General features: G+C 46.6%; 1 protein-coding gene across 8 annotated transcripts in view; it reads left to right on the forward strand.

Annotated features, from left to right (window-relative positions):
• The window catches only part of NR3C1 (nuclear receptor subfamily 3 group C member 1), a 133,173-nt gene that overhangs the window by 48,587 nt on the left and 60,605 nt on the right, over nucleotides 1–23,981 (forward strand). The window contains exons 1-2 of one of the 8 annotated variants that reach the window (XM_058677908.1): nucleotides 4,352–4,536; nucleotides 8,699–9,881. In XM_058677908.1, the coding sequence (XP_058533891.1) occupies nucleotides 8,713–9,881 (1,169 nt within the window). In that variant the 5' untranslated portion in view covers nucleotides 4,352–4,536; nucleotides 8,699–8,712. Of the gene's footprint in view, nucleotides 1–4,351; nucleotides 4,537–4,598; nucleotides 4,776–5,163; nucleotides 5,325–6,153; nucleotides 6,273–6,365; nucleotides 6,543–8,698; nucleotides 9,882–23,981 lie in introns of those variants that run through there. The other 7 variants (XM_058677909.1, XM_058677913.1, XM_058677907.1 and 4 more) reach the window with 7 other exon arrangements.

Genomic DNA, 23,981 nt, shown 5'->3' on the forward strand with positions numbered 1-23,981 from the left:
GCTTCCCTCAGTTGAGCTATTGACAGTTGCTTGTGCTCCCCCCCCCCCCGAACATGTTTATGCCGTTTGTGCTTGATTGTAATGACTTAATTCAATTACATATTAAGTAAAAGGATGAAGTATGAAAAGAAATCATTGTTGTTCTATAAAATCTAAGTAGAAAGAAGTCATACAAACAATTGCAATCAACTAAGTGGATGTCAAACAACTGTACAAGATCGGGGTGGGAGCAGGAAGGAGAAATCATAAAAATTTAGAAATCTCCACTCATTATGTTGTAAGTGCCTTTCATTTCTCGCTCCACTTTTAAAAAAACATACTAGGAAAAAATAGTAATGCTAGTAGAGATGAATAATAATTACTAATGATGATGGAACACTTCAGATGTCTTAAGAATTAGTCTGAGTCCTTTGTATGTTTCAAATGTGTTTAGTCTATGTAATGGCAAGTTATACTCTTATTTCTTGCGTTTTACAGATGGTGGAAACTGTGGCATAGAGAGTTAGGGTGCTTGCCCAGGACTGCCTTCCTCAGAAAGATGGAAACTGGATTTGGCCCAGATAGCCTGGTCATGCTCTAGTAACGTGTGTGAATGATGACATAGAACTCCAGCCAGTGGGCTTAGAGAAGTTTTAGCCCTTCATCAAAAGATTAGCAGAGAAGCATTCAATTGTATATTTTAGGTTTCCTAAAGGGTGAAGTTTACAAGTTAAATTTTCATTTTGAAATTTTCTGTTGCTTTAAATTACTTGAATCCTGGTCCGATCACACCAGCTAGAAGGCTTTATCTTCTACAAAGGCACAGGTGAAAGATGGTTTTCCAGATCAGACTGAAAGTTGGGATCTGTACGTCACTGGGACAGGAGTTAGCATGAGTACTTAAGCAGCCTTTTCAGAGAGGTTATTTGGCAATGGCTCGGATCATCTTAATGGGAAAGGAGATGACAACACAGGTGACGAGAATGGGAGAAACGCGGGGTTGGTGACATGTATTCTCCAGAACAGAAAATGGAATTAAAATGTTTATTTGCGTGCAAACATTTTGGTTAAGTTCATGCAATTTTGCATAATATGTACTTTCCGAGGTACTCTTGTCCATCACCACATAAATGTCAACAGTGGTTTGTGTACTATTCAGGCTTGAAGTTTTTTTGGGCTGGAGAGAGAGTTTCTAAGATTATTTTCCCTCATTCCTTCACACATTCCATGGATAGTCATCGAGGGCATACCATGAACTGATGATGCTCTGAACAAGACAGACACATGCCCTGTATTATGGAACTTGTGTTCTAGTGAGGAAGACACAAATACTCCAGTAAACAAAAATTAACTTTTTGCAATTGTTTTATTTTTATTTTTTAAGATTTTTTTATTGGAAAGTCGGATGTATTTTCTGTTCACTGTTTCACTCCCCAAGCGGCTGCAACTGAAGTCAAGAGCTTCTTCTGGGTCTCCCACGTGGGTACAGGGTCCCAAGGCTTTGGGCCATCCTCAACTGCTTTCCCAGGACACAAGCAGGGAGCTGGATGGGAAGTGGGGCTGCCGGGATTAGAACCGGCACTCATATGGGATCCCAGTGCATGCAGGCCGAGGGCTCTAGCCACTAGGCTACCGCGCTGGGCCCAAAGTGTTTTATTTTTTTAAGAAGGGAAGTACAAGATGTTTAAAATCAACATGATAGAGACAAGGTGTCGCTGTCCCGCAGCGATGGACTTGGTGCACGGAGCCGATAATAACACACGTGGACCTTGACTGATGGTCAAAAGCCGTAGTTTACTAGTGGCATCAAACTTTATACACTGAGGGCCATACAGGATAAGGGAGGAAGTATTGAACTCATCAACAAAACCATCAATACTTTTGTTTGGAAGTCTTTTGTCTTGTATATTCTACCAGGTGTTCTCATATACATACTGTCCACTCAACTGTTCTTATGCAAATGATATCCAATAAGGTACACAAAAGGTAGCCATTTGGTTATTCTCCTCCAAATATTATCCAACCAACTGTAATCCTGTGCTCACTGACCTTCTACGGTCACAATGTCCTCCTACAACAAGGTATTTGTAAACCCTTTCCAACATTTCCAACATTTCATCAATTGATTTGGTGACACTGTGTAGCTGACTACTTGATTCAATGTTCCCATGCTAACATTGTTACATATTTGCCAAGTACCTGCTAGGTAGCTGGGCTCCCTTTCAGGGATAGCTAATCAATGGAGAAGACAGGGAAAGCTTTGTCTGGTTGTGGTTTCAATGTATGGCCTTTATTCCCACCTGTGCTTTGGGGGCAATTGCAAACATAGCTCCTCAGTTAGGGATTCAGTCCATTTCTTTTCTTGTAGTAGTGATAACTTCCCAGGGTGGCAGCCTAGTAAATGCTATGTTTGAAGACTTAAGGCACATGGAACATGTCCAGCTATGCCCAGCTGAGAGTAGATGCTCAATGAATGCTAACTATTGTTAGAAAAGTGTTATTATGAGAATGCTGGATTTCCTGTCTTTTCCAGTACATTGGATTTCATGCTTGAATTCTAAATGTACTTACTATAAATCTAAGGGGCTGGCAGGCTGCTTTGTGGAAATGATGAGGTCCATGAGGAAAATGTCTCTAATTTTGCTCTGAACCCTTAGGACAATCATCAGTCCCTATAACCCGGTTTCCTTATAGTGAAAAACCAGTTAAAAAAAAAAAAAAAAAAAGACCAAGTGGCTCAACTGCAACAGTGGGCAGTAGAATGGGAGTGGGACCCACAAATATTACCCATAGATCAGAACTACGGTTACCCCTCTGAAAAGCAGGTCTGAGTTCATCTACACTTTCATAAAAACAATGTGAACAAATATATTTAGCAGCCTAAGAAGAACTCGCACTTAAGGGGCTCTTAAAAATTAGGGAAAATCTCAGTTGAGGACGGCCCAACGCATTGGGACACTGCACCCGCGTGGGAGACCTGGAAGAGGTCCCTGGTTCCCGGCTTCGGATCGGCGCGCATTGGCCCGCTGTGGCTCACTTGGGGAGTGAATCATCGGACGGAAGATCTTCCTCTCTGTCTCTCCTCCTCTCTCTGTATATCTGACTTTGCATTAAAAATAAATAAATCTTTAAAAAAAATTAGGGAAAATCTTTTGTTTCTCCTCGACTAAAAGTGTTTTTCAATGGCAACTTTCTAACTTAAAATTGTGTGAGTATGCTTCCATGTCTGCAGGATCCCACCCCTCAAAAGGGAGAAATATCGGGAACTCTAGGAACGTCACTGTTTGAAAACTAAGTGTATCCACTAAGAATTTTGACATGGATATGAGATAACATGGACGCTTAGAACTGACTCAGCTGTAAACAGGTATGTTCTAGTACAGAATTGTTACAGTGTGTACATACACACGCACACAAAACTCCTAGATCTTTCAAAAGATACATAAGGATAACCCTCTACTAGCATACATTATTTAATTCACTTTTAAAAAAGAAAAAGGGTTTGTCTATTTGAAAGGTTTGGTTACAGAGGGGAACATCTACCATATGCTGGTTCAGTCCTCAAACTGGGGGGACTTTGTCTCCCGGGTGGGTGCAGGAGCCCAGGCGCTTGAGCCATCCACCGCTTTCTCAGGCAGCAGGGAGCAAGATCGGAAGCGGAACAGCTAGGTCTCCAACAGGCATCCATATGGCATGCCGGCACTCAGTGCACCACAACGCAGGCCCCTTACTTTAAAAGTGTGTACAACTTTGGTTTTTGATTCTCCTCCCCCCCCCCCGAATCAAACTGGGTAACTGGGGACTTAACCCAGTCAAAACACCTGCTTCTAATACTCCACTTAATAAAACAGGCAAGCAGGCAAAGTAGCGCTCTAGGACTACATTCTGATTTCCTGGCTACCCACTGTGAGCCTTCTGGTAGACTTGCACCAAAGTTCAGGAGAACAGGGGCCAGAAGCGGGCGCTGCCAACACTGGGTCGCAGTGCTCCCTTCCCAAAAGCTGTGACTGAGCCCCCTGCGCTCTACCCAAGGCGCAGCGACTATTTCCTTTGCCAAGATGGCGGGCCCCCAGTCGTCTGGAGGCAGCTCGGGAGGTCGTCTCCTGAGAGAGGACTTCACAGACGCCTAAGCTTTTCCCTTTGCTGTCAAACAACGCCTCGGCCACCCACCACGTCTGGAACCCAGGAAGGGCGACTTTGGGTGACACGTCTCGGAGCGTCTTGGCCAAGATGGTGGCCGCGGGGCCGGGCTGGCGTCAGCACCCTTTACCAAGATGGCGGCGGGCGGCTTCCGGCACGCGCTCCCCGAGCCCGAGCAAGATGTCAGAGCAGAGGCGGCCGGCGGCCGGCGGGGAGCGCGGCCGGGCAGAGCGCGCGCGGCTGCGGCCGAGCGCCGGGGCCAGGGCCAGGTGCAGCGGGGCAGCGGCCGCCCTGGGCAGCGGCCGGCGAGCGCTGTCAGCCGCGGGCGCCCAAGTTACCCTCCGCAAACCCGAGAGCAAGCCAGCCAGCGCCTCTTTTCGGAGCCGCAGAAACCCACACGATGTGCTGCTGTACAAGGTAAGGTGGCTCGGCTGGCGGCGAGACGGAGGCCCCCCGCACCGGCACCCCGGGTCCCCAGCACGCCCCTCTCCACCTCTCCGCTCCGCTCCTCGGGGACGGGCCACGTGTTTCCCTCGGACCGAGCTGGGAGGAGGCGCGTAACGGGAACAGCTGGAGGGAGTTGAACGCTGACATTTTAAAGCTGCATGCGATTTGTTTTATTTGGAGGGGCAGAGGTTCTCCTGAACGCGAAAAGGGTGAGCGACGCACGGGGTCGAGGGCGGCAAATGTCAAGATTCGTAGGGGGAGGGGCCTCCGCGGGGAATTTGGCCGTGGGCCCCCGGAGGGGGGGTGGTGGAAGGAGAGGTCAGGAGTTTGGGATGGGGCGGGGGGCTCAGTTGGCCAGCAACTTAAAAAAAAAAAAAAAAAACCTCTTGGGACTGCAACTTTGCTTTCTGGCCTGGCAACCCCTGTTTCTCTTGAATCACAATTTTCAAAGTGCAAAGAAAAACCCAGCTCGCCGGAGGCTTTTGCGTTTGGCGTGCAACTTCCTTCGAGTGTGAGCGCGCTGGGAGGGAGGCCGAGAGGGAAGGGTGGGGGGTTGAACTTGGCAGGCGGCGCCTCCTCCTGCCGCCGCCTCGCAGACTCGTGGAAGAGGGTGGGGGGGACGGCCGGGGCGCGAGGGAGGGTGGGTTTTCGCTTTGCAACTTCTCTGCGGGTGCGAAAGCGCGGCGGCTGCAGACTCGGCCGCCCAGACGATGCGGGGGCGGGAGCCCCGCCGACACGCGACACCCCCCGGGCGCGGAGTACGTAGGCGCTGACCCCCTCTGCCCTCCCCTCGGCTCCCCACCCCTTCCCCGGAGGGCGTGTCTGGCCGCCCGGCCCCGAGCGCCGCGGAGAAGCTGCGGCACCGTTTGGCGTGCAGCCCGCGCAGCCCCTCGCCGAGACACGGACAGCGCGCACCCCGGCCGGGGGCGGCGGGCAGGCCGACCTCCCCGCGGCGGGCCGCGCCCTGGCTCCCCGCAGCCGCCGCTGTCATCCTCGGGAGCGCCGGCGGCGCCGGCCGCCCGGGGCACGGGGCGAGCTCCCGAGTGAGTCCGGAGGCGCGGCGCTGTCCGGGGCGCAGGAAGGAGGCAGAGAGAAGAGAAACTAGGGGAACTCGGGTTTCCCCCTTCAGCCCGCCTCCCCCCCACTCCTAGAGACCAGGTCGGCGGCCGCCACCGCACTTTTTCTTCTTCCTGGGCTGGGCTGGGGGTGCCGGTGGGCTGGTGGCCGAGCAGCCCGCGCGCCTCTGGGGTGGCACGGGCCCAGAGCTTGCCGGGTCCTGCGGGGGGCCGCGGGCGTGCAGGCGCCGTCGGGCCGGGCGGCGGCTGCGGGCGGGGGCCGCGGGCGCTCCTGCAGTTGCCGAGCGTCGCCAACAGGTTGCACCGTTCCCCGCGGCGGCCGCGCGGCCCCTGGGGCGGGGAGCGGCCGGGGGCGGAGTGGGAGCGTGTGTGTGCTGGTGTGTGCGCGCCGTGGCGCCGCCTCCGCCCGCCCCCCCGCTCGGTCCCGCTCGCTCGCCCGCCGCGGTCGGGCGGCCCTTCGCGAGTCCGCGCTCCCTCCCCTCCACCACCACCACCACCACCACCACCACCACCTCCTCCTCCTCCTCCATTTTGCGAGCTCGAATTTGTGACTGGAGCCCGAGTCACCGGCCGCCCGTCTGGGACGTTTACTAGTGGGTGCGTGGAGACGCCGCGGCCGGGACTGGAGAGGTGCGTGCGCTGGAGCTCGGAGCTGCGGAGCCCGGAGCGGGACGGGGGGCCGTCCTGTCAGGTGGGGAAAATGCGAGACTTTCTCAAATAGGGGCTTCTCCACACCCCCCCCCCGCCCCCCGCGCGCCATGGAGAACGGGGCGGCTGTTTACTTACAGTTTTTAGAAAAAAAATTCCCTCCTGCTCTTGTTGCTTTCACACGCTAAGTTGTTTATCTTGGCTGCGGTGGGAGCTACGCTCGGTGGCTGGTGAGCGGCGCCGCTGCCCGAGGTAAGTGGCGGGCGAGTTTGGGGGTCGAGGGAGGGCCTGGGGCGCTGCGAGTGCGGGCTCCCCGAGGTGCCACCCTCCGGTGAACCCCGACCGTCGCGGCAGCCAGCCAACTTTTATTAGCCTAGGGCAGTAGGGGTTGGGGATGGCGAGGGCCGGGTGATGGTGGCGAAAGGGCAGCGCGCGGATGACAGCGCTGGACTCTTCCTCTGCCACTGTCCCCCGGCCGGGCCGACGGGGAGGAACCCGAGCTTGGGCTGCGAAGGGAGTCTTTGGCTCCCCCACCCCCGTCCGACCCGTTTCTTCCCTCCCCCGGGGGGCCGCCCCTTCAGCCGGTGTGTTTGTTTTGAAGGTGAGCCCCGAGCCGCGTGTGGGTTTCCGCAGGTTTCCTCCTGGGCGCGGGTGCGCAGCGTCTGTCGCGGCCGGCTTGCAGGGCTGTGCGGGGCTGTGCGGGGCTCTGTGGGGTTGAGCGGAGCTGAGCGCGCGGGGGAGAGAGCGAGCGCGCCCGCAGCCCGGAAGACTCCGGCTTGGCTGGCGGGATCGGGGCGAGTGGGCGTGTCGGGGCGCCCGCAACAGGTCTGCACGCGTCGCGCTGTCCTGGTGTCCCTTCGGAGAAAGGTCCACCGCGCCGGGCAGCGCTGAGTGCGTTCTTTCGTAGCTGAGCGGTGGTTTGGCGTTGGGGGCTTACAGCCCCGGGTGAGAAGCCGGGGAGACCTCTCGGCGGGCTTCGCCTGGAGGCCGGGGGTGTGACTGGGGCTACTAGCAGTTGACGCGGGGGTAGGGGTTGTGTTCGTGTCTCCCCGGAGGGAGCGTTTCACTTGGTGAGATACCGTTTTGGTTTAGGGTTGGAAGGCAGCCGTCAAAGAAATAAAAATAAAAGGCAGCATGGATATCCATGGGGCTCCATTTGATACCTGGTGTTTTGGAGATGGTTACCAGATAACCACGGCGGCCGGGCGGCCGGGGAAGCCGTGGCTTTCCGGGGCTGTGTGGGTCCCCACCCTGCTGTTAGGGCGCTGATGTTGGAGCCGCTGCCGGGTGTCCGCGTGCGGGAGAAGTTTCTTTGATTGAGCGGGTTTGGGCACTGCAGTCCCAGACGTCTGCTTGGCAGCCTTTGATCTCCTCTGAGCGTTAACAACCCGCTGCCAGCCTAACCAGGTGCGGGACAGGCTCGGGGTTAGACGGCAGGGAAAGTTAGCTCGGGCCCTTTGTTACCTGGATTCGCGTGTGATTTCGCAGGTATGCGACTTTCTGTTAGTACTTAAGTATTGGAGAAGGCAAAATCTTGAGACGTAATTGTGGTTCATACTGAGGGTCTTACACATTTTTTTTTAATTGCAGAGGTTTAATGTGGATGTTAATGAGTTGTAAGGATCAGGTAACTCTACTTAAATAATCTAAAGTGCCCTGGGAATCTACAACACAGTACTCTTGTGCTTTTTTAAGTCTTTGGTGTCAGTTGGCCTATATACAACTTCCTTCGTTTTGCATATTTAAGATATGGAGGTAGGCACTATCATATACAGCAAGTCAGAAATACGCATTTAAAAACAGGAGCCTTTTGCCAGCCTGAAGACGATAAAGCACACAAGGGTTGTTTATTTTTCAAATAAAATGTGCATGGTGCACCAGTTGGGTTGTACTGAAAGGGTTGGAACGTGTGAGCAGCTGATAGGAGAATGGGGGTAATTATGGGGTAGAGAATTCGCCTGTGGTGTCTACCAAATGTTGGGTGTATTGCTGCTCACAAGAGCAAACAGCCTTGATTGAAAAGAGGCAGAAATTTTAATGATTGCAGTGTTTAAAAATTAAATACTTAGACATCAACTTGAACCTTTAGAATAATCAGATGTGATGGATTATAATGCCTGTGGTGAACAACTTTCTATGAGTGACCGGCTAGAGAGCCAAGTTTTCTTAGTTTGATATGAATTTTGTCAGCTATCCAGGTGGACTGCGTTGTGGCTTTAAATGGGATCACTGAATGAGAGCAGGAGCCTCAGCTTGTTGTTCCCCGGGGTAGAAACTGGTAACACGGAATGTGGGAGTTAACTTAAAGGTTGGGTTACCCAGCTGCCTCTTATTAATAGGATCCCAGAGATGATGGAACTGTCTAGCTTATCATGTGTCTCCCTCCCCATCCCTTTTGTGTTTTGTAGCTAATATTCACTTGATGGACCCCAAGGGATCCTTAACTTCCCCCAGTAGAGATGAAGCCCGCAGTAGCATGCTGGGTCCGGAGCGAGGAAATGTGATGGGCTTCTATAAAACCCTCAGGGGAGGAGCTACTGTGAAGGTGTCCGCATCTTCCTCGCTGGCTGCTGCGGCTGCTCAGCCGGACTCCAAGCAGCAGAGACTTTTGGTGGATTTTCCGAAAGGCTCAGCAGGCAATGCCCAGCAGCCAGACCTGTCCAGGGCAGTTTCACTCTCGATGGGGCTGTATATGGGCGAGACAGAAGCAAAAGGGATGGGCAGTGACCTGGCATTCCCACAGCAGGGTCAAACCGGCCTTTGCTCGGGGGAGAGCGATCTTCGGCTCCTGGAGGAAAGCATCGCGAACCTCAGTAGGTCGGCCGCTGTCCCGGAGAACGCCCGCAGTGCAGCGTCCGCCGCCTTGCCAGAGGAGTTTCCCAGAGCGCGCCCCGAGGTTTCTTCAGAACGGCCAGCTCCGAAGGGCCAGGCCGGCACCAGCGGCGGGGGTGTGAAGTTGCACCCGGTGGAGCAAAGCGCCTTTGACATTTTGCAGGATTTGGAGTTTGCTGGGTCCCCGGGGAAAAACACCAGTGAGAGTCCTTGGAAGTCAGACCTGTTGGAGGACGAGAACTGTTTGCTTTCTCCCCTGGCTGGAGAAGACGCTGCCTTCCTTTTGGAAGGAAACTCCAATGAGGACTGCAAGCCTCTCATTTTTCCGGACACGAAACCTGAAATTAAGGATAATGGAGATCCGATTTTATCAAACTCCAGCAGCATGCCACTGCCCCAAGTGAAAACAGAAAAAGAAGATTTCATTGAACTCTGCACCCCTGGGGTAATTAAGCAGGAGAAACTGGGCCCAGTTTACTGCCAAGCGAGTTTTTCTGGGGCAAATACAATTGGTAATAAAGTGTCGGCCATCTCTGTTCACGGTGTGAGCACCTCTGGAGGGCAGATGTACCACTACGACATGAACGCAGCAACGCTTTCTCAGCAGCAGGAGCAGAAGCCCGTTTTTAATGTCATCCCACCAATTCCTGTGACTTCAGAGAATTGGAATCGGTGCCAAGGGTCTGGAGATGACAGCTTGACGTCCTTGGGGACTGTGAATTTCCCTGGTCGGCCCGTTTTCTCTAATGGCTACTCCAGGTAAGAGCGAGACTGTCCGTTTGTTAGTGATGCTATCAGAAGCCAGTACTGTCTGTGTGACTCTTTGAATCAGCTCAAGGAGTCTTTTGAAAGTAGGTGTGGTTGGTAACCAAGATTTATCTGTACAGAACGGTTGCAGGCTTTATTTTATTTTTGAGGTGATGTTCTGTATCAGCGGTTGGAGGTTTTACTTGATAACCATTGTCATTTACTATGGACACTTAACGGCTTTTTTTGCTCTTAACTACAAAGACCCCAAGTGACTTACGTAATCAGAAGTTGTGCTACTGCATTTGCAAGTCTGTGAAGGGTTGGCTTGGGCTTACAGGGTTAACCATTACTGTAAGTGCCAACTGTGAGCCCGTGCTCTGCCCGGGAGTTCTTTGAGGAACTGGAGCGCTGAGATTGTTAAAAGCGCTGCCTAGTGAGCAGTGTACCAGACCCTAGTGTTACCTAGTGGGTTTGTCCAGCAGGGTCCCGACCTCAGCGAGACTTAGACTAATCAGCAGACACGGTAAAGAGGAAGTGTACCTGCGGATCAGAAGTTGGCCTTAAAGTGTCTGCGTTTCTCCTGCCTCACGTGGGTGACTGACAGCCAAGAATAGACGCTTCACAGTTTGGGCCAGCATTTAATTTCTCTCCCTTCTTTTGTACCTATACAGACATTTTGCCTCACATTAAAAAAAAAAAAACAGCAAAAAGTTGTAATTTAGGTGCAGGTGTGGGTTGGTAATATTTGATGCTCACTTTTGCTTCCTGGATGCAGACAAGTGCTTAGAGTCTGTGTCTACTGGGGTGTGAATGCAGGAAGATGTTACAGTGTATATTACAGTGGGTAGTTAAGTGGCATTTTTGGAAAACAAAGTGATTTTTCCATAACAGCTGAAGGTATTTTTTGTTACATGTTTGGAGTGTTCATTGTTTCATTAAGTGGTCAATAAGAATTTTATGTAAATCTCTTTTAAAATACTTTCTTTTATGAAGTATGTTTTCTTTGTGTCCATCTTAATATGAACAGAGCGCTTGGTTTTTACACACACTTGCGCACTGCCACCCACCTGGGTCTTCAGGTGTCTTAAGGTAAACTCCCCAGGACCTGTTGTGTGAAAATACAACCGCCTTTATTTAGAAGAACACGAGGACTTTTTATTGATGTCTGAATTGAAGGTTAAATTTCTGTTCAGTGAGATTGGAGATTTACTGCATAAGCTGTTGGCTTTCAGGTGTTTAAATACATGCTGCGTTTTGAATGTTTTGGTCTCGGATGTTTGGCAGTTGATTTATGGGCTTGGTGGCAGGATTAGTTTGGGCTGTTTGTACGAACTGATGAACTTGATCCATAAAACATGCATTGCACACAGAACAGTAATACATTTAGGAAATATTGGGGGTTCTAAATGCATTTTGGCCAGTCGTCATGGTGTTTTTTCATTTTCTTACTAAAAAGGTATGGAACAGACTTCCTGTTCACTGTGAGCTTTACACATCTAGGATTTATAACTCATAGGTGAACATGGCAATTCTTAAATCACTGGATTTTTTTTGCGTTCATGGTATAGAATGTCTTGATGTGTTCTTGGACCCTTACATGTGGTAGTTCCCACGCGAGGAGTTGTGCAAGCCCTGATGACACGGCTCTTCAGAAGGTCTTTAATATCCAGTGAAATGCTTGGTTGTGTTGCAGTATGTAGTTTGGACTTATAATCTGTAGACTATTGTCCTAGCAGAAAGGATTAATACTTTATACCTGGTCATGTAATAATGTTTTCAAATTGTACATTTTATAGAACTAGTGTAGCACTGGAAACAGTGATGACCAAGAACACAGCTTCAACCAGGAAAATGGAAACAATGTTTCTTTTCTTGGCCTCTTTGAATTGATCTATTGTTAGCAGACAGCAACAGTGACAACTGAAATTGGTGGCTGTCTCTCTTCTATGTGTTACATGGCTCTTGCCAAACATCAGCTGTGACCAGTGAGCCCGAGTGTTCAGGAAATTAATCAATGTGCAGAGACCACAGCTGGGTTAAATACTGACTCTGACTTTATCTATAAAAATATTAAAGGTCAATAATGACCTGCATTCCTTCTAAATTAAAAACAAAAAAACAAAAACAAATTCTAATCTGACTTTAAAGTATCGTCTGAAATTGCTTTTTCTCAGAATGTGTAAACACTGTAGTTTGGGGAGGAGGGCAGTTCTTTCAGACACATCAGCACAGCATGGAGGTATCACGGCAAATTGAAAATTTAATGTCACCGTTGAGCATAGAAAAGTGTTTTCTTTTTAAGATTTAATATAATCGACAGTAAGACAAGAGCTGCTTTATTAATACTGAAATCCATTCTGAAGTAAAACTTCATTCTAAGTGCTTTTAGAAAAAAACACAGTTAAGGTGAACTTAGAACTCTGTTGAAGACACGGAACATTGTTGAAGACACATTTCTGAATAACTTGGTTTTCGACATTGTTTCAAGCTGAAAAGGGGCAGAAGTAAATGATTTAGCTAGAATTAGAGCGTCTATATTAGGGTATGTTGAAGTTTTAATGTTAGAAAGTAGACCATATAGTGAGAGAAAGAATGATGCAGGATGAATTTACAAGTCTTAGGTGCAACGTAGGGCTCTAATGATTGTAACCTGGTGAAGCTGCTGGGAGGGAAGCAGACGAAAACACCTGGCCACTTAGCACATCTGTGCAGTACTTCAGTCTGTCCCCTTCTGTCCTCCTTGCTAGCATCACATTGTGTCTGTGCTCAGAAAGGGTGCAGGCCTGAAGGAGATACTGTTTGCACCATGGTTTGCCAACGTTTTAGATGGTGCTTTCTTTACTTCCCACCTTTTTTTTTTTTTAAATCTCAAAGATTGGCTTTTGAGGGAATATGTTTGCTAATTTTCTAGCATTATAATGAGGCTCTTATTTAAAAATCTGTATTTTGGTACTAGCTCTGATGAGTAAGAGATGAACCTGTTAAAGTTGTGTGAACAGTGTGTAATCAGATGTATTGAAATTCTGTCTTGGGACGTTTCCTTTGGCTTTTCCTCTTATTTTTAATTGATAACACAGTCTTGTATTCATAATGCTGTTTTGGTTTTGTGTTTTTGTGCTGCCGGTATTAGTTAGCCTGACTACCTTCAGTATATTTTTGAATTACCCTGAAAAATAGCTTGCATAAATGTAGGTTAAGTGCAAAGTGATGTTAATAGTGAAACTAAGATGTGCATGGAGATCACTCCAGGGGCCTTCTGAGATTTTACTGAAGATTTGATCAGAAGAGTTTATTTTAATGAGAGTGTGAAAGATACCTGCATTAATTTATACAGTTAATTTGCTTTGCCTGCAGGTTATTGAAATAGCCTAATTGCATGAAGAAATGTTAATTTACGTTAGGTTATCATGGGTTGGCAACAGGGTTCTTCTTTCTAATGCTTATACTTGCCTTCCTAGCAGTGCCTTCTCCTTAGGCCCCCACCAGTTAGAGCAAATCAAGGAAGCAAAGTGGCCTTCTGCTGAATGGCGCTTACATTCTGAGAACAGCCTGTTCATAATTTCGTAGTAAGAATTTATAGTTAACTTGCCAAATTAATGGGCCTTTCTGTATTTTTGAATCCTGGAAAACATATGTTGGTCAATCTGTTACATGAAAGGTTTTCAAGAAATATTTTGCTGAATTAAGCTGTAGTTGAGAACAGATTAATAATGGGCCCTGATGGAAGAAAAGGGGTCTGTTCTTAGTTCCATGGCATCAGAGATCCAGCTGTTCTCATGTTCTTGAGTTTGTATTTTTAAATATATTCCTGTGGGGAATTTACATTTTAAAAAGGCAAAGATCCATAAAGTATGCCTTTCCCTTTGGTCTTTATGGTAAACTGGTTTAAGGTGTGATGGTATGAATGTAAGGTGTTTTTTTTTTTAAAGATTTATTTATTTTTATTACAAAGTCAGATATACAGAGAGGAGGAGAGACAGGAAGATCTTCCATCCGATGATTCACTCCCCAGGTGAGCCGCAACGGCGGTGCTGCGCCGATCCGAAGCCGGGAACCAGGAACCTCTTCCGGGTCTCCCACGCGGGTGCAGGGTCCCAAAGCATTGGGCTGTCCTCGACTGCTTTCCCAGGCCACAAGCAGGGAGCTGGATGGGAAGTGGAGCTGCTGGGATTAGAACCGGCGCCCATATGGGATCCCGGGGCGTTCAAGGCGAGGACTTTAGCTGCTAGGCCACGCCGCCAGGCCCAAGGTTTTTTTTTTTTTCAGATTTATTTATTTATTTATTTGTTTGTTTATTTATTTCTTGGTCTCACCAAGAAACCATTGAACTTACCAGGACAATAAGATGCTGGACTTTATGCTTGGTAAATACCTCCAATGAAAGAATGTTAACTGAATTTGAACTATGGAAATGCAACAAGGTGGAGCAATCCACTGTGGGGGGAGGGGGTGGGGAGGGGAGGGGGGCATCCCAGTGCATAAAAAAATGTATCATATAATGCAATGTAATTAATTTAAAAAAAACAAATACAATAAAAATATATGTTTAAAATAAAAAAAATTTTAAAAAGGATTTCTTTCTTTTTATTGCAAAGTCAGATATACAGACAGGAGGAGAGACAGAAAGGAATACCTTCTGTCCAATGATTCACTCCCCAAGCGACCACAGCGGCCGGTTCTGTACCAATCAGAAGCCGGGAACCAGGAGCCAGGAACTCTTCTGAGTCTCCTACACTGGTGCAGGGTCCCAAGGCTTTGGTCTCTCCTTGACTGCTTTCCCAGACCATAAGCAGGGAGCTGGATGGAAAGCGGGGCTGCTGGGATTAGAACCAGCATCCTCATGGGATCCTGGCACATTCAAGGTGAGGACTTTAGCTGCTAGGCTACCGCATTGGGCCCGTAAAGGTTTTTTTTTTTAATTTATTTTTTGTCATTTTACATATTAAGAGGAAACATTTTCCGGCAACACAAAATCAGTTGTAGATGGTGGTGCCGACAGGGATATGTCTAATTGCAGGGCTTCTGTTAGAGTCTGTGAACTCCGTGGGGTGGGGGAGTGAAAAGCTAGGAGCACGAGAGGCGAGGCATGATGGTGGTGAGCTTAAATACACCATGAAGAAGCCAGAAGCAAGCAGTCTGACTAACGTTATGAATTCAAGGGAGACATTTGGGGATGTGCTTGTGTACCCGTCAGCATTACAATCCGGCTTCTTTCATTTGAGCTAAAAATCTGAAGGTGAACATCTGTAATCCTAGTTGTTTATACAAGGATGTTGTTGTCTTTGGGTGTGCTTTACTACCAAGAAAGAGAAAGAATAGAATCAACGCTTAACCTTGTTTTATTTTATAGCAACTGAGATTAAATGTATATTTATCCAACTTTTAAGCTGCTGTTCACTTAAGGGGAGCTGTGATGATCTGAATGTACTCAAAAATGATGTTCTGTGTTGATCCGCCACTATCTGTTTCACGCTGCCGTCAGCCGTACGCCGAGAGGAGCGCTGCCCTCGTCCTTGCTGATGGGTTACCTTGGTTTATGTATTTTTCGGCTGGAATATTTAGGATATTAAGGGCCTAATTAATGGCAAATATGCATAATAAATTATGTCTGCAAGTGCTAGACAGTGATTCAGGCTGTTTATATTGCAGTATGATCCTTAAAGCCAATTGTTTTGAATTAAAGTGTGTCATCCCATAATTTTATCCCTGGGCCAGTTTAAATATTAATAACTTACCCTGGTGGAGATGTGTGCTTACACATTTCCAGAGTAACTCACGTATTAACTTTGAACGCTTTAAAATGGCTTGTTTTTAGCAAGTTGCAACAAGATATTGCTAGTGTCTATAACGGAGCAAGTTTAGTCAGAGTACCTCTTATTTCACAAGTTTAATGATACCACGCATGGTCCGTATCTGCATTGTATCTTGATTTTTTTTTCTGAAGCTAATATTTTGGGAGTTCAATTTAAGCATGCAATGTTTAAGACATAATTTGTTGCAATAAATGTGAACTTTTATTATTTTTTCCTTTTGTAAAAAAAAAAGTACACCCTTTATTCTAGTTGATTTCATAATTGTCCATAATAATATTTAGTACTGGCTATTAGGAAAGTATATTTGGTAGCCACGTTGTGAAAGCTGTTGTGAAATGATGGCCCGTTGAGTGCGCGTTTCACTCCGTGTGGGCCGGGCAGCGCTCTCAGTTAGGACCTTATGCTGGTCACATGCCGAATGGTACAGCTTCCCAGGTTACAGGTGCTACTTCACTTTGTGCTGCTGTTATTGTAATGTTTTCTTTTGTGATTGCAGAAGGGCCCCCTGAGACTATAGAATGTGGCACTTTTTTTTTCTAAGCTCTCAGATCCCTTCCAAACAACTTGATTTCATTATTTACTTGTAGACACAAGTAGAAAACCCCTGGATGGGAAATCCAGGCACCTGGCTGCTAACGCTGGACTCAGCTGGTCTGTGACCTTGGATAATTCGCACGTTTTCTCTACAACTTTGCCTTTAACCTGTCAGTTTGGTAAAGGAAGTGATTGCAATGGCAAATGACAAGGAGTGAACCTAGATTTGGTATTGCTTTGAGGGATTAAAAATGCTCCAGTAAGTGGTGTGTAAACAGTAGTATATGAACATTGCTGTGGGAGCCCAGAGCCGGCTCTTGGCTTCCAAGAGTTTGCCTGGAACGTGACATACAATGCCCCCCTCTTTTTTGTCGTTTGAGAAATTCGAGTTTAGACCGAGGTTACAGAATTCCTTAGTGTGCAGCCAGGTTGAATAACTCAGTTGTTGTTTAAGGTTCTCGACAGATGTTGCATCTAGGCTTCTCCCTTCTGGAGTTTCTGGAATAGTTAACTTAAGCACCTGCTAGCCAGGTGTTGTGTAAAAGTTACCCTGCCTAGTTTCAGTCTTTAAATATGCAGTGTGTATCTTCCCTATAGAGTTTGTCACCTTTCCCTCTCAGTAGTCATCAAGTGCTGGTTATGTGGCAGTACTGCATTCATCTCACTTAATTCTGTGAAAGTTTTTTCCTTTTTTAAAGATTCACAGAAAGATCTTCTATCTATTGGTCCACTCCTTAAGTGGCTGCAACGGCCAGAGCTGAGCCAATCTGAAGCTAGGAGCCAGGAGCTTCCTCCGTACTCTCCCACACAGGTGCAGGGTCTCAAGGCTTTGGGCAGTCCTTGACTGCTTTCCCAGGCCACAGGCAGGGAGCTGGATGGGAAATGGGGCTGCCGGGACACGAATCCCAGCATAGGCAAGGCGAGGGCTTTAGCCACTAGGCTACGGCAATGGACCCTGAAAGTTTTTTGGTGTATTTGGTTCTGTAACATCTGTGCAGGGATGGAGGCAGCTTTTACCTACCTTAATTTTACAGGTGGATAAATATGAGACTGTTAAACTGTGTAAGAGAAAAGAACAGATAGGAAACTGTGGTACTGATTTGAGCACATGTAGCTGGAATTCGGTGTGTGGGAGATTTCTCATGGATCACTAATCAGGTTTCCTTTCAGCAGCGGCTGTTTAAAGGCGCTAAAGGGGAGTCAGTAGCAAGCCTCCGCCATGCCCTACCTCCTGCGTCATCACTTCAGGCTCTGCCATGGTCACAATTTTCTAGAAATAGTGAAAGCAGCCAGTATTTTTGCCTGACTGGATTTGTTGTTTGTGTGTTTACTTTGAAAATGAGAAAGCATTATAAAAATGTAAGGTGGAATTTTGAAAGCTCTGCAAAGTCCATGGGACTCAACCTGACCTTCACTAAGCACGTTGCACGTTGGTTTCTAGTGCGGAATCTCCCTAGTGTCAAGCTCTAAGAGTGTCTTCAGCTGGCGTTAGCGTCTGTCACGTTTGGTTCCTGAAGGCTCAGGAATCTGTTTCGGTGAAAGTGTTGCATTTACAGCCTTCAGGCACCAGGGTCATGAGTTTCACATTTCAGTTTGGTGTTTTGGGTAGATCCTTCGGTAGAGCTTTTCAGTGGATTTTGTTACATGCATGTTAGGTATTCATCTAAATTAACACAGTGATGACTTTGACTCTGCTGTCTCCTCATAGGTTGATGTGTGTATCTCTTTTCTGATTTTTGTATTGCCAAGTAGTCTTAGAAAATATGCACATTGTTTTTAAATTTTAACTTGTTCAAAATGAAGTTATTGGCCATAGATATTTTTTTTCATGTGTATTGTAGTTAAGCTGTGTGCAAAAAAAGATTCTGGGAATCTTGAGTGCTGAACTTCATCCATAGTGCAGAAGTTTGGGGAGGATTATGAAACTCGGTTGAGTACAGTTACTAGGTTTATTGTTCAAGTGGTTGGAAAAAAGCCTCAGAAAACAAACTTGACAGATTCAGTGAAATAACTGTTTAAATACGTACACACATATATATGTGTGTGTGTGTGTGTGTGTGTGTGTGTGTGTGTGTGTATATATAGAGAGAATGGAGCTAAGTACAGAAAACATGTACATGGTGGTTGAAATGGATAAACATGCCAAGGTAAAATGTAAGTTTGTAGGCAGCTTTATTAGATGAGACTTTAATTAGAACATTGTGAAATTTGTCGTCTGGAATTTAGCCTGGTTTATTAAGGACAAGCTAGGACTATGAAATGTGAGGATTTAAACAAGAAAAGCGACACAGGAAACCCCAAATGAGTGTTGTATGACCCTTCACTGTCGAAGACAACGTGTGGTTTGTCGTTCTTGACTGCCTTTAGAGCCACCCTGCAAGTCAGCCTCTATGTACTGTTTCTAGAAATTCTAAAAATTGTTTCTAAATATTAGGAAACATTCCTCAGCTTTGCACATACCTTGTATGCCTGCAGATGACTTATTTTCTGAAATTCAGAACTCAATTCTCCTTCACGTTACCACATTAGTGTTCATGAATTGTCTTTAAAAGAATCTCGTTGGGTTTTCTGTGGGAAGTGTTTACGTTTTGAACACACCTGTGTGGAACGTGTGCCTCCCCACGGCGTGCCGTGTGAATGCTCAGTGCTTCAATTGTGGTTGGTTTTCTTTAAGTTACCTTTTTTTTTTTAGGGGGAAAAAAAAAAACAGCAGACAGACAGAGCTTATTTATTGTAAGCCTGATGTTTTTTCTTAAGTATTTAATATTGAGCTAAGATAGACCTGGCTTGAGAATTTGGACTTGAGACTTTGCTAGTAGGAAATACAAAGTACATTTGATGTGAATGCCTAAACAGTCTGCAGAGCAGCTTCCCTTCTCCTTGCAGCTCCGAGAGGAGGAAGGCAGGCACTGACATCATGGCAGGGAGGACGCAGGATAATTTACATCCATGAACCAGCTACCACAGTCAGAGGTTCAGCACAGAATTCATCTAGTTTCTCTCTCATTTAAGGCTTGCTTTATTCATTTAGTTTATTTGAAAGGCAGATTTACAGAAAGAAGAAGGGAGGGAGGGAATGAGAGAGAGAGGAAAAGGAAGAGAGAGATCTCCCTCTCCAATGGCTGCAATGTTTGGAGACAAAGTCAGGAGCTGCTTCTTCGGAATCTGCCACTGACCCCGGGGCCCCAGGACTTGAGCCGTGTGCAGCTCCTTTCCTGTGCCATAAGCAGGGAACTGGATCAGAAGTGCAGAAGCCGGGGCTAGAACCCATCCCGTGTGGGATGCTGGCACTGCAAGATAGAGGATTACCAGCCTGCTGAACCACCACGCCAGCTTCTTAGTTTCACCTTTTATTAAAGAACCTGACATGAAAATCTCAGAGTTCTTTTAAAAATTAAGAATATTTAATTTCTAAACTTAGGCTTTTTTTTTTCTTTCTTTTTTTTTTTTTTTTAAGAAACTTGATTGGACTCCATCCTTTGAAATCACGAAGCTGTATCTAGGGGGACCAAAAGTAGGTCCTTGTAACTGTTCTGTTAGTGTGGAAAGTCCTGGAGATAATTTAGTTGTGTAACTTTTAGGTTTATTGCGTGTGGACTAAAAAGAACCCATTTTCTAAAATGCTTTTTTTCCCCCTCATGCCCAAACGATTTCTGCGTGTTCACTGGGTACGGGTTCCAGAAAGAACCACCTTAGCAGGACAGATAGGCTTTACTGCTCACTTTGGTTTTGAATTCTGTTTTATTGACGTTCTGCTAGGAGATTAAGAGGTTTTTTAGGGTTTTTTTTTTTTTTTTTTTTTTTTTTTTTGGATAAGTAGCAAGTGTTTCTTTAGAATTAAACAGACACTGAGGGCTGCTGTTAGTACAGTCATTAGATTCTGGATTTCTAATAGAATCTCGGGATAAGATGCTTTTAAAGGAAATGCTAGCAGTAACTTTTAATTTGGTATATTAGGAATGAGTGACTTCTTTATGGATAGTGTCATTTGCCAGATATGTAGAGTGCTTTAGCGGCATCACAGACAAAAGTGAGAATAAATGATAAAGTTACAGGGAAAACTTAGAAACCCGTCAGAGAACACAAACAGAATTTTTAAGTTCATTTCCAGTGACTAATGCCTAAGCATTTCAGTACAAACACTGAGAACTGTAGACGCGTTTCAGCCGCATTGTTCTGTTAACACTGGAAGAACTACAAAGACACATTCTAGGAATGGAATTCCTAAGATGGGTGGGATGGGAGGTTAACTGGGTGATGCAAAGGCCCTTCCATTTGCACTTGGAGCACCAGGCAGATGTTGAGCTTGACACTTGACATCTGGAGATGATGGGGAGATAAAAGACCCCAGCCTCAGAACAGTCTGCTGGCTGACCTTCATATCATTGCACCCTCTCCTGTGTGCTTTTCAAGTACATATGTTTATAGGATATCAGACTTCCTCCTGGGAAGGCATAGCTGAAGATTAAAGATGCAGAATGAGTTGATGGCTGAGGATGGCCAGCAGTAGAGTGAAGTGGAAGAGGACAGTGGGTTGTACAGGCGGTCATCCAGAACACATGCCGTCCGCCAGAGATGGGCTGTGCCCCTGGGGTGTATGACTTCTGTTTCTGATTGTTTATCTCTTTACGGTCTAGGAGTGCAGGTTCCTTTTTCTAGGTTTCCTAGGTGTGTGAGCCCAAACCTGAAGGAGTTTTGCCTGGACTGTTGTTTCCAGTCCAACCACATGATCTACCTTCGTTTCATGTACATTTCCATATCAGCTCTAAAAGAGATTATCTCTGACTGCTTTGAAACATTGGCAACATTGACACACTGTTGCCTTCCCTTTGGTATCAGTCTGATAGTTGCTGTGCTCACCTGCCACACTGTAAGCCTTGCTCTGATATCCCTGCATTTAGAAGAGTGTAGCACACAGGAAGACTTCAGTAAGTACTTGCTGAATATGAGTGATCAAAACATAACATACAAGCCAAGAGGATGGGAAATGCATTATTCTTCCAAGTATGTGCTTTCTTCCTTAGGAAAGGACAATGTCCAGCAGCAGTGAACATCACCCCGAGAGGCAGCAGCGATACATTTAAAATCTCTTCTGTGAGTTACAGGAAAGGCCAACCTGATATGGCACAGAGAAGGGAAAAATGAAAGACAAGAAGGTATTAGCCGAAGTTGAAAAAGCAGATGAGGTCATTAAGTAATTTACCTCTTCAGTGTTTAGGGGGAAAAAGGTGGATCACCAAGGATGGGCCCTGGAAGGCATCCAGGAAGGGCCAAAGATGGAGAAGGAAGAGCTGGAGCCTCTCCGACTGGGGCGGGGAGGGAGCAGCTGGTGCTGTTGGTGTCCACTGGGATGGACGCGAGAGAACAGTCTCCTACATGCGTGTGGGTGCCCAAGTCAGGCGAGTTAGTGAAGCCTTACACTGAACAGCGTTAGCTAGTAATGTTACAGAGAAGGGAAAAAAAAAAATACATGAGTTTCAAATTGACCATATTAAGCAGACAGGCGGAGTCCTGAGACCAGGCTAGGAGTAAGGCGCAAAGGCTGGAAGCAGGAGGGAATTCAGTTTCTTCCCCGAGAAGCTGGAACAACAGGAAAACACTGGACACACCCAGGTTCAAACTCTTACTACTCCTAGTGGTAGTCTTCTGATTTCCATTTCCCTTCTTAATCCATTCTGCAGACCACTGCCTGGTGGATCTTGCTAGAACACTGCTTTCAGCATTATCTGACCAGAAAATGTCTGCACAGTGGTTCCCATTCTGTCTGTGGCAGCCCCAGAACCAGCCTAGGACACGTGGCAGGCAGCGGCAGGAGCTCTCCCGCAGCCTCGGAGGGCCGGGGTTCCTACGATTTCATGCCACTCAAACCTGTCTTAACCAAGATGGCATTTCTGACTGCCAAGTGGACATGCTGGCCGTGGTCTCTGAATTGGCTCTGTATGGGTTGTTGTTTTTGCAAATGTATCTTTAAAATTTATTTTAAAAATGACATGTTTCGTCTCTTTAGTCAAATTATTCCATGGAAATTAATAAGCTCATTCCCATCCCTTCATACCTGCCTGCTTTAGCCTTACACATTTCTCTGTAATCATAGAAAGGGGATAGACATTCTGCGTTGTATTAAATAAGAATGAGATGCAGTGATGCCACTTTACAGCTTGCTTGTTTTTTTTTAACCTCGTAATTCAGAATATTCTTCCAGATGAGCAGGTGTGAATCTGACTCCTCTTAGTTGTGAGCTGTTCTGTTCCGATTGTTTATGATACTTCTCAGTGCATTCTGGTTCTGGTAAGGATCCCTACAAATAGCAGCCTTATTTTTTTGAGGTTTCTTTCTTTTTTTTTTTTTTGAAGGTCAGAGTTAGACAGAGTGACCAATCATATGAGATCTTCCATCCTCTGGCTCACTCCCCCAAAGACCCCAACCAGTGGGGCGGGGTCAGGCTGAAGCCTGGAGCTGCTCGAGTGCAGGGGCCCAAGCACCTGGGCCATCTTCCACTGCCTTCACAGGCAGAATAGCAGGAAGCAGGCCTGGAAATGCAGCAGCTTGGATGTAAACTGGCGTTCCCAGGGGCACTGTGCCAGGGCTGGTCTCTATAACTTTGTTTCTTAGCATGCATCCTCTGTTAGAGGGTTTCTGATCATGGGAATGTGGATTTAAATTAACAGCTACTTTCTAAGTACTTCTTACACAATCTCACCTGATATTGTTTTTAGTTCATTTCTTTACAGTTCAATACATAAATTGTCATTCCTGATGAATCCCTTGCCAGCAGCCCTGAAGTTATCATAAGGTGGCAGTGTGCCATAAGGCACAGCTTGAGGACTGTTGGAATTTTGGATACAGTTTTTTTTCTCTCTGCTCTTTACACTGTTTATCCTTCCAGTCCACTTTAGTGTCACTTATTTTGTACATTTGCATTTTTTTTGTAGCCCAGCTCACAGCACCCTCTCCATCATCCTGTGGCCACTGCTGACCCCATGATTCTTTATACATAGCTCAGTAATTAGCATGTAGTAGGTACCCCATACACGCTGAATTAATACTGTTGCTAAAATGTATCACTTCAAATAGCTCCAGTCTCCTGAAGTTTACTAAGCATGTTTTTGGTGTGACATCTAGCACTTGAGGAGCTCAGTGTAGGTTGGGTGTTAGAACCACAGAAAAGAGGAGGCAAATGGCTTGAACTTCAATGCATATATGTTGCTGTCTTTAGGAAAATTGAGATTGTAAGAATTGAGCAGAAGAGTGGCATTTGTATTGAGCAGTTGCTATATGTGAGGCACAATTCAGTCTGCAAAAGACAGGGCTCTGAACAAGACCAGTGTTGTGTCTGCCTTTATGGGGCTTCTGGCCAATCAGTGTTACATTTAAAACATTTGTTGGAAATTTCATGCTGTTTCCAGGAGAGGCTGTGGAATATTTATCCATCCTTTAACATTTTTTCAGTGGCTAATCCGCCAGGAACTGAAAAGAAAGTTCAGTGGCAGCCAGACTTTTCCTGGGAGGTGACAAACTAGAGTGAGTTGTTAGGGGCTGTTAGGCTTAGTTCCCAAATTAGCCTCACTTTTTCTGTATCTACATGTAGAGGCAAAGGGATGGATGAGGTTTTAGGGTTAGCACCTGCCCCCGGGATTTTGCTTGTAGGGGAAGGTACCTGTCTTTCTGGGGATTGCACCCAATATATAACCCAGTATCCTGTCACTGTCACAGAATCTTAGAATTCTGACTTGAGCTAGGCTTTATGACCAGTCCTCTGTGA

Source organism: Ochotona princeps, chromosome 19 (assembly GCF_030435755.1).
Source record: "Ochotona princeps isolate mOchPri1 chromosome 19, mOchPri1.hap1, whole genome shotgun sequence".
Taxonomy (NCBI): domain Eukaryota; kingdom Metazoa; phylum Chordata; class Mammalia; order Lagomorpha; family Ochotonidae; genus Ochotona; species Ochotona princeps.